Below are 11,446 nucleotides of genomic sequence, written 5' to 3'. Positions count from 1 at the left end.
GCTAAGTAAAACAGTGGTACTGAAGTGTTAATTATGAATTGTCATTAATTCTGGGATGTACATGTTAACAGCCACTTTGAAAGCCATAACAGCATTACAATCCAATATTTCAGAATGCATGTCTAGCCTTGCACTGTGCTAGTACAGAAAGAATTGCCTATCTCTCCAAATCAAGGGCATGAATCTCAGCAGACAGCAACTTAAAACGATTATTATCAGTTTTCAGCTAAGCCACAAAAAATGTGGTGTTCCAAAAGAGGAAAACTAAACTGTTTTTCACTTGTGAACATGTGCTTCCTGCAATCTGATCTACAGAAAAAACACAGCCGTGAGCAAGAGAGAATTTGAAGCCTGGTACTCCACTAGGTAGACAGGAAGGTGAGTCAGAAATAAAAACACTGGTTAAAATGCAGTTAAATGACATTTCTGTAATATTTTGTTTGAAAAGGATTTAATCAAAGAAAACCCTAAGTGAAGTTAAAAATTCTATGTAAATTGGACAGTGCCACTTTAAACTTTTTGGAGGAAGCCTAGCTTTGGTGTTAACTGAGGTGCTCCTGCATTGTTGTAATTACTGCCACTAAGAATGAAAATATACATTTTATAATAAAGCTGATGTTTTAAAAATCTCAGAAAATTCTTCAGTTGAAAAATGCTCATTGTCATAAACAATATTACATCACATAATCTGGCACCAATGACATCAGTGCAGGGGTGTGATCAGTATAAACTGTAAGTTTTTAAAATTGAAATTAAACTCATTCAAGGTTTATTTCATTGCAACAATGCAGTTCATGTACAAACAGGCATAGTAGCTGCAGCACTAAGCATGTCAGATGCTGGTTTTGGTTCAGCTAGCTGCACTTCTGATATGTTAGAACTGTGTGTATGGGAGGCATTCCCAGAAAAAATTGATGTCAAAAGGAAAAATTGTAAGGCAACACTTACAGGTCTCCTTCTTCAACTGCAGCAAATACAAGAGCTTCGGTAATATTGTTTGTTACCACAAACTGGTAGCAGAGATGCTGTCACACTAAGCCAGCAGGCACGGAAAATCCATAAACAGTTAACTCAATGGTGTGAAGTAGTTCAAGTTTCTGGGCTTTCTCATCTCACTTGTGAGAAGAAGAAGCAGCAAAATTCCCATAAAATAGAGGAACCAGTCACTCTTTAAAGTGCAAATTCGATGGTCCACAATCCTGAATAGCTAAAATTCCTGTTTTTATTTTAAGTGCCATGTATTAGATGGGAATGGTAAATAACCAGTTGATACTTATTGCATGCTTTTAGGAAGAAGAGGGGAAAATAACTGCTTGAAAATTCATCCAGATAATTATTTTTCCCACTTTCTCCAGCAATCTTTGTTAAAGAAAATCTGCATTGGAACCAAATGGGCAAATTATATGATCATGGAGTTTCCTTACCAAGGTCAAAATGACCAAGAAGTTGGCACAAATCTAGTGAACATAAAGAACTCAGACACAGATAAAAATTAGATCCAGTATATGTGGCCCAAAAAATTAATCTCCCCATTTCCGGTCAAGGCTGCTGTTTATTGGCTTCTTCTTCATATGCATTTCCCGTACCATTCTGAACATAGGATGAACCTGAGCCAAGACCATACAGGTGGCCACAATATTTGGCATCATCAATGTGATCTTCAAAGAACATCTAGAAGTGAAGAAACAAATAAGACAAGCAAACAAATTAAACTTCAGTAAAATCATTACTGAGTAAAAGATTCATGTCACTAGTAACGAGAAGTCATCAGGCTCTGTCTTGAACTTACTTAAAGACTACCCTCCTCTGGGGTACAGAATTCCGAAGATTCACCGCACTGAGGGATAAGGTTCCTCTTCATCTTGGTCTTAAATGGCTTGCCCTTTATTCTGAAACTGCATTCCATGATTCTAGAGTCCCTCCCATCCCTAGCCAAAGGAAATATCTGTTCTGCATTTACCCTGCCTATCCCTTTAAGAATTTTGTGATTTTCTGAGATTGCCTCTCATTCGTCTAAACTGCCCAGTCTGCTCAATCTCTCATAAAATTGTGCCATCACAGGAATCAGTATGGTGAACCTGTACTGTCCTCCATGAGAAATATATCTTCCCTTTTGCAAGGGGTCCAGAAATGCACAGAATAATCAAGGTGAGTTCTCACCAATGTTTTATACAATTAAAGCAAGTCTTCTTTGCCCCTGTACTCCTAACCTCTTACAATAATGGCTTTAAAGTACCATTTGTCTGCCAAACGGATTCATAAGGATGCTTAGATCCCTTTGGGCAACAATTTTCCAATCACAGAAATTCCTGGAAAAGCTCAGCAGGTCTGGCAGCATCTGACCCTTCCTCCACTGGACCTGAAATGTTAACTGATTTTTTTCTTCACAGGTGCTGCCAGATCTGCTGAGTTTTTCCAGCAACTTCTGTTTCTGTTCCTGATTTACAACATCCACAGTTCTTTTGGTTTTTCACAATTCCCTATCTTTCACTATTAAAAAAAAAATCCTGAACCTCTGTTCCTCTACTAAAGTGGATAACCTCACATTTATGTACCTTACAGTCCATCTGCCATGCTCTTGCCCATTCACACATCCTGTCCAAATCTCTTGAATTTTTTTTTTTGAGTATGCAGTAGTTATGTATAGCTTCTAGTTTTTTTCCCCCCCACTGGCATCCGTCTATTTCCTGGTTCTCTATTTCTCTCCTTTCTTAAATAGGAATTACATTTGCAACTTTGTAATTTGTAGGTAACACAGAAATATGAACAGAATTTGAAATGATCATTGATGCATCCACTATCACACCTTTCATACTCTAGGATAAAAATCACTGGGCCCTGGGGATTTGTTAACTTTCAGTTCCATTAGTTTCTCCAACACTACTACTTTTTACTAATGCTAGCTGGTATTTAGAAAAATGAGGCGATTTCATAGAAACCTATAAAATTCTAACAGGATTTGGCAGGGTAAATGCAGGAAGGATGTTCTCAATGACCACGGAGTCTGGAAACGTGTTAAAAGCCATCATGATTACAACCTTTTTTTAAGATAACTTTACAAGTATGCAACTTTGACTACCGTTCTTTAAAATTCTTCATTAGCCAAAGCTGTCTTGCTTTTCCTGTTGGATATTTTTGCTTTAAAAAGGAATACATGTTTTTTGTAAACCAAGCATTATTCTTTAATTACACAAGCCTTTCATTACCCACCGTCAAAGATTTCAATGCTGTTTTTCAGTTCACCACAGCCAACCTCTGCTGTCCTTACCTGTTCTGGCCTACATGCAACTCCAAATCCATTGAAATGTAGTTAATTCTTAATTGCCCTCAAAAGGCCTAGCAAGCCACTCAGCTCCAGGGCAATTAGGGATGAGCAATAAGTGCCAGTGACTCCCACATCCCCTGAATGAAGAATTTTTTTAAAAAAGCCAACTTTGTCCATATAAATCCAAACAAGGGCAATTATGAAGTTAAGATCCCAGACTTAGATGGAACTACATCTTTAATCAAACTTAAAAACTTATTTTACAAGAACTCTTAATTCCATTTTTCTCGCTCCATCGCAATAGCCTGTTCCCTAATTGGTTCTCAACATATTGCTCCAAATCTTGGACATTCTTCTTCCACAGTATTGCTGCTCATTAGATATACCCAGTCCTTTACCTTTGCTATTTGCACCTACAATTTCATGATTTATATCATGCCCTACATTGTCATTACTATTTGGCAGCCCATAAACCAAACCACTCAAACCAATTATTGGTTGTCCCTATTTCTTAGCTTCACACAGATTCTACATTTTGTTCTTCCAATTGGAAATCTCCATCATTAGTACACTCATCCCATCCCTTCAGTTTTCTGACTTGGTTGCTCTGCAGCCATTTCTCTGTAGTGGCAATTAATTCCTACCTGTTTACTGCTTCTAGCACCATAAAAACACCTGCCTTATTGCAAATGCTGTGTATATTCACATCGAGTGCCTTTAATTCTGCCTTCTTCTGTAATTAATCTTTGTCATTTATGTTTTGTATTTCCCATAAAAAAAAACTTTCTTTTTCTCCAACTGAAGCGCCTCTCAGGCTCCTATCCAGCTGATAAGCTAATTTTAACACTAGTGTTAAAGTGTAATCCGTCCATCTTGTGTAGATCCCACCCACCTACATACCATAATGATAATTCAGCCAAGACTAAAACATATTTTGTTTCATAAACAGTATCATTACAGCACAGAAGGTCACCATTTGGTCCATCATATCAATGGTGGCTCTCCAAATAAGCAATGCACTTGGTGCCATTCCCCAGCTTTCTCCCTGTAACCCTGCAAATTCATTCTCTTCAGATAATAATCTAATACTCCCTTCAATATCTGAATTGAATCTGCCTCCCCCACTCTCTCAGGCAGCACGATCTGGATCTTAACCATTTATTGTATGAAAAAGATTTTCCTCATGTCTCCATTACTTCTTTTGCGAATACCTGAAATCTGTCCTGCTGATTCTGAATTCTTTCACAAATGGCAACAATTTCTGTAGTCTGCCCAGGCACCTTTGAATACTGCTGTAAAATCTCCTTCTGACCTCATCTTCTCCAAGGAAATGAGTCCTAATTTCTAGCAATCTACCTACAAAAGTAAGTTCTTTATCCCTGGAATCATTATTGACAATCTTTCCTTTCTGCACTCTCTCTAATGTTTTCAGATTCTTCTTAAAGTATGGTGCCCAGTTACGTGCACAATACCTTAGATAAAACCAATGCAGCATTTTATATAAATTTATTGTAATCTCCTTATTGCAGTACTCTGTGCACCACGAATAATGCTTAAGAAACTGTATGCTGAGTACTCTCTTAACCTGCCCCATCACCTTCAATGATGTATGCATACATGTACCCAAGTAGCTCTACATCTGCAGGCCCTCTAGAATTGTTCCCTTTAGCTTATACTTTGTGTTCCTCCTGTACAAGGAACCTCACAGTTCTCTGCATTTAATTTAATTAATCTGCCATTTGCTACCTTTTTCCATAATTTTTCTATATCATTTTGAAGTTCCACAAAATCCTCATGGCTAACAATACTTTCATGTTTTGAGTCATCCGCAAATGCTAAAATTGTGGCTGCTGTAACAACTTCTTGGTAATTAATATACATCTGGCCAGAGCCCCAACACAGCTAGGAATTCTTCCCTCAGACCTAAAAATATCCATTGCCACTATTCTGTTTCATTCGACCAATGTTATATCCATGTTAGCACTTCGTTCATAAATCTGTTTGCCATTATATCAAATGCTTCTTTGAAGTCAACGTGCACCATGTCACTCCCATCAACCTTCTCTGTTAAATCAAAAAACTCCAAACAGTTAAGCACATTTCCCCTCATTAAATCCATGCTGGCTTCCTTAATAAACCCATATTTGCCCAAGTAACAATCAACTTCATTGCACATTATTAATTCTAGAAGCTTTCTCACCACTAAAGTGAAGCTGACTGACTGTAGTTGCTGAGTTTAGGGCTAAAACTCCAACAAAGCTGATTTACAGGCTTAGAAATTGGAATGTGCAGTTACCCCACATGACTGAGGTGATGCAGGCAGCAAGGAAAACATGTGCCATCTGCTTGGTTCTACAGCTGCACCACACACCTCAGCAGTGAACAGCAACAGGCACAACATGGAATCCACATTCCTGTGAAGCTAAAACATTAAAGGCAGCCTGCAATATTAAAGGAATTAAATTGCAGGTCTTGAAATAGTTTCAGAAAGCAAACAAGTAAACAACATCAATGGAGTAGCGAGAGTGAGAGAATCCAATTGGTTCTTCAATTTAGCACTGAAAGTTTTGGTGTTGGAAAGACGGTGAGGTTCTGTTCCCGAGACCGAAAAAAGAATGGGAGCCACTCTACGCAGAGGTCAACAGAAGGAGTCTGAAGATCTGGTTGCAATATTTCAAAAAATTCGATAACTGTACACAAATGGTCAAGGTCAGTGAATGCATCTTCTAAAGCGTCACCTACATACCACATGGCCAACTTCACATTATGCTCAGCTCCCCCATCTGTAAATTCAAACAACCACAGCTCATGTCTAACATATGCACAACATCACCTGCAAGCACTTATCAGACGCACATCTCTCAGATTCTGCATACATCTGGGAATTCAGCTCTGACCAATTAACCAAACAAACTCAATGATACTCTTCTATATCTCTTGCTGGGTAAAGTAAGACCCAATCGGAGGAACCTGTAAAGAGACTCTACAGGGGCGGGGAGAGGAGGCACGATTGCTTATATTTGACCGATTGGAGGAGATGGTGCACCAGATTATTGGTAAAGTTATTTAGGCCACCTCAACTAGCATCATGATATATTTCCATGTATGCACCTTGTCAGATCCCCATTAGAACCTATTGTGCAGCTTTTGTTTTAAACCAAGTTTTTAATTCATTTATGGGATGTGGGCCTCACTGGTTAGGCCAGCATTTATTGGCCATCCCTAATTGTCTAATCCCTAATTAACTATTAAGAATTAATCACATTGCCTTAGGTCTGGTGTCACATGTAGGCCAGATCACATCAGGATGGCAGTTTCCTTCCCTAAAGGATATTAATGAACGAGACGAGTTTTTTTGACATTTGACAATGCTTAGAAATGCAATTTCTAATTTTTTTCAAAATTGAGTTCAAATTCCACTACTTGCAATGGCAGAATTTGAACCGAGGTCCCCAGACACTTCTGAAGAAGGATCACTCGACCCAAAATGTTAAATCTGATTTCTCTCCACAGATGCTGCCAGACCCGCTGAACTTTTCAAGCAAGACAACAAGGTGCAGGGCTGGATGAACACAACCGAGCTTTTCAAGCAATCTATTTTTGTGTGCCCAGAGCATTACCTAGGTTTGTGGATTAATAGTAGTAACAAATTACTGCAAATGCTGGAGATCACAGCGGGTCAGACAGCATCCATTGAGAGACAACAAGCTAACGTAGAGTCTAGATGACTCTTCGCTCTGATTTGCTTTTTAAACTAAGTACAACTTGTTCCAGATAGCACTCCGAATGTGTTTTTAAAAGGGATGTACAAAATTAAAACACTTGAGACTTTTACCACAATCAAAATGGCATTAGGTAAGATTCTTGACCTGTAACTTTTAGATTAAAACTTACTGAATATCTTGAACATTTACTATTTTCAGACAAGTTTTCTACTTCTCTTCCCAGCTTACTGCTGTTCCTGACTTGTCTCCTGCTCACTGTTTCCCATTTCCCTCCATTTAGTTCACTTCTGCCTTTTTCCAACATTGTTCCAACTTTTAACCTAATCCCAATCTCCTCACTCCCATAACTTTACTGTCTTACTCCTGCTTCCCACTCCTTCCTGCTTCTTTCTCCTAACACCCTTCTTCCCACTTGCCACTTCGCTCTCCTGAACGCCTCCTTCCTGCTTGCACTATCCTCTCCCAAAACTCCTCCTTTCTTGCACTTCCATCTCCTGACCCCATCCTTCCTGCTTGCCATTTCCTCCCTTCCCCTCTAACTCACCATTTCCCTTTATCAATCCCCCTTCCCATTTTACCTTCTCAACCTCAGACTTGTCACTTCTGTCGTGCTGCAGCACTGCTTCTCATTTGCTGTTTCCTCTCCCTCCTCCTCACAGTTTCCATCTCAACCCTCACTCATTTCCTTCCCCCAACCCCCACACTACCTCCCACTTGCCACTACCCACTTCCAAACACTTCCCTCTGACGAAACTTCAGCTAGTCCCATTCATTGCTTTCTTCTCTCAACCCTCTTACTCCTTAACCCTCTCCCAAACCCCTCAATTCTTCACCCTTGACACCCATTTCCCAAGAACTAGTTCGAGTGAGTGCAAGGCAGTGAAAGAAACAGGAAAGGGAAGCAGCAAATAGGAGAAGTGAAGGGGCTGCTGGGAGAGAGGAGCAGCAAGCAAGATGGCGTTGTATTTCAAATTTAAAAAATTGACTGAACACATACTATCACAAGCTGTTTCTTGGCATGTGCACTGTGACCGCACTAAAATGAAAGTGGAGGCAGTGCTATTCAGGCAAGTTCTTTATTTACAAACTGTACTAGAACAAAAACATACTATGAGAACACAATTTAAATAAGGGAAAACTGTTCAAACATGCAGACAGTGTGACCAAGCAACTCTTGCTTTCCCCCTACCCTGCAATACTCAACCTAACTCTGGACTTCTGCATTTATGTTTTCAGGCATCCAGAAACTGTCTCCAGGCCAGTCAGTGCAGCCGGATGATGGGGGTGAATGAATTGAGATGTATCCACAAAGAAGCACTGTCATTTTATCTGAAACTTGCAGCTGCCAGCTCAGACATGGGAAGTGTTCATATTTTAAGAGACAGTGATATAGAGAGGGGATCAGCAGATGAGTCACAAGGTACAATTAGGCTTCAGCTCACACAGGAGAAAGGATAGTGCATGTGCCAGCTACCAAAGGGTAGGGTTACAAATGAGTTCTGCAGCACAGAATTCAAATAAAAATTCTGATAAGACAACGTAAAGACAGCTGGTGGGTTGCACACACAAATGCTTTGTGAATTTTGAGGTCAGTGTACAGCCAGTCGTCATTGTCAAGGATATAGAGAAATATGACTCTGACTAGGCACAGGCTTTCTGTAGAGATGCTCAAACTGCTATATCTGTGGATATGAGCGCTCAAAGGTATATGCAGTCTCAAAACAGGCGAACAATCTTTTCTCCAGCAGACGGTTTGTATTATTAATGTGCTATACACGGCTCCTTAGTTTCATAAATCTGCTGTCCCTTCTCAAGATGACAGCTTTTGTGCTCAAACCACAATTGATGTCTCTCACCCAACTGGCATGTCCAGACTGCTGCTCCAATGTCAAGGTAGTGCAGTCCATAGCAGCCACTTACAGTCTCCCCACAATGAAAGTCAGCAGTCTTTCACCAGCCACCATGACCTACAAATACTGCAACAGTACTATGCTGAAGCACCAAATGTGACAAAGACACCCACTAGACAGGTACTAAAGAAAACCACAAGGGTAAGTAGTTATAAAAACAGAAGTTGCGGGAAAAGCTCAGCAGGTCTGGCAGCATCTGTAAAGAAAATATCAGAGTTATTGTTTCGGGTCTGGTGAACCTTCCTCAGAAGGGTTTGATTTGTAACTCTGATTTTTTCTTCACAGATGCTGCCAGACCTGCTGAGCTTTTCCAGCAACTTCTGTTTTTCTTCCTGATTAACAACATCTACAGTTTATTTGTTTTTTTTTATAGGGTAAGTAGTTATGTTTTGTCTGCATTAATCAATATGTTGTCACAATGTTGTAATGAAATTTGATTAGTGGTGTCTTGAAATTCAAGATTTTGACAAAAAAAATTCTGATGGCACACAGCAGAGGTCAGGAGTTGTGCAGTACCGGTGATATGGGAATATTTTCAGCAGAATCTAATACAGTGAGACAGTCAAGGACAGGATATCCAAAGCAATGAGGCCCTAGATGTTGTCTTCTTACCTCCCCTCAAGATGCTCATCAGTAGTCAGAAGGCAAGATCTGTGCCCTTATGATTGCCAGGTCATAAAGAATGCAGCAGATTACTAAAAATTTGGAAACACATTCTGACAAGTTCTAGAGACCATACAAGCTTTGGAGGCAAAGAAGCAACATCTTTTTTTCCCCCTTCGCACCTAGTTCCACTTACATCAAATTTTGTACTTTTATATTTTACTCATACTGCGTGCTTTTTATGACCAATGTGCTCAGTCAAGTGGCCTCGCAGAGAAGATATTGCTACACATTAAATGTTAAGACCAAAAATGTGAACCTCTATGCGGTTAAAGACTACTAACAAAAATAAACCACTCTTTTCAAAACCAAATGAAACAATGTGAAAACATTTGTGGCCTTTCTAAAACAATTCTTGCCAAATCATTGTTTTTTCACAATATATTAAACTGTATGATGATTTAAGCGTAGTTTCTAGCTGTCGAAGTATTTGGAAGGAATTAGGCTTACACGTTAAAAACTTTTGACAGGACCACAAACATCAATTGAGACACTAAAAATTTAATTTCAAACCATCACAGCATAAAGAACAACATTACAAATTCAAGTAGTTATATATTATCTTAGCAAAAACAGAAATAAAAGATACAATGTACATTTAACACTTTGTAATTCTCCATCAATTCTAAATTGTAATTCTCAAATTAGGGAACCGTTCAAGGTAGCAGCCCTAAGATAAATCATTTCAGAATTGGTTTCTTTCCTCTGTCTTCATATTCAGTCTTTCTTCTTTGCAGTTAACAACAAGGAATGCACCCACAGATGAATTGTACTTTTAAAGGCCAATTCAACTGTTAGCCTCAAATTTAAAATAATTCAGCTTAGCAATTGAACTGTAACAGATAAACAGCCCACATAAAATACTGAAGGAAACAATGTTTTTTGGCTCTCCACACAAGTCTAAACAGCCCACAGGATTCTAAGCAGAGTTGTGTTACTTTATGGAATACACTTCCATCTAGCAAAGTAAATGCTAACTTGGGTTTAAGTACTCAAAAATGGGAAAAAACACTAGTGCACCTTCTCAGGGCAATTAAAGGTGAACAATAAATGTTAATCTTGTTAGTGTTGTTCATGTCACACAAACTAAAATAAAAAGCAGGGAGGTATGCAGGAATTAACAGAAAAGGTTCCGTGATCCTGATTGAGGGACTAAGTAACAATATTATCTAAATGGCTCTTGTTATTTCTACTTTTTAAGATTACTGTAACAAGAAATTAATTGAAAATGCAGAACTGCCTTTTACTAATGTACAGCATGCCATCTCTAGAGTTCAGCACGTCATAAAATGTGATTCTCAAGTCATTGGTAGTATTCTAATCCAAGTTAGAAGGCCATGGGTTCAAAGCGCAATCCGTAATTTGAGACTGTGACTTTAAAACAGTACTGTGGTACTGCTGTGTTGTCAAAGGTATCATCTTTCAGGCGAGATGTTAAACTGAGGTCCGGTCCTCATGTCCACGTGGATGTAAAATATCCCACGTCACTTCCTCGAAGTGGAGCAGGGAGTTCTGTGATTGTCCTGTCCAATATTAATCCCTAAATAATTGCCATCAAAACAAATTAACTTGTCATTCATCTCACTGTTGTTTATGGGATCTTGTTATGTGCAAATAGGCTGTCATGTTTGTATACAAAATAACAGTGACTACATTTCTACAGAACTGCACTGGGACATCCGGAGGACATTAAAGACATGGCTCATTCATTTTCTTCTAGTTACTTTTCTTTCATTTAATGAGATCTTAATAACTATACCAGTTTAGTTGATTTCATAATATTAAAAAAAATTAACAGGTGCTTGAAAGCACTAAACTCGAATATTGCAGAACCATGAAAAGATTGTGCTATTTGATTCGAATTCATCAGACATTTGGCCTTT

General features: G+C 38.9%; 1 protein-coding gene across 1 annotated transcript in view; it reads right to left on the bottom strand.

Moving 5' to 3' along the window:
• Nucleotides 1-1,539: 1,539 nt before the first annotated feature.
• Nucleotides 1,540-11,446, bottom strand: part of LOC125483400 (vacuolar protein sorting-associated protein 37A-like) — a 25,977-nt gene continuing 16,070 nt past the window's right edge. Inside the window, exon 4 of the mRNA XM_048598516.1 lies at nt 1,540-1,671. Coding sequence (XP_048454473.1) covers nt 1,540-1,671 — 132 coding nt within the window. The remainder of the gene's footprint in view (nt 1,672-11,446) is intronic.

This window comes from Rhincodon typus, chromosome 1 (genome assembly GCF_021869965.1).
Source record: "Rhincodon typus isolate 14 chromosome 1, sRhiTyp1.1, whole genome shotgun sequence".
NCBI classification, from domain to species: Eukaryota; Metazoa; Chordata; class Chondrichthyes; order Orectolobiformes; family Rhincodontidae; genus Rhincodon; species Rhincodon typus.
Note: the sequence above shows the minus strand (reverse complement) of the source record. Positions and strands in the feature narration are given on the sequence as shown.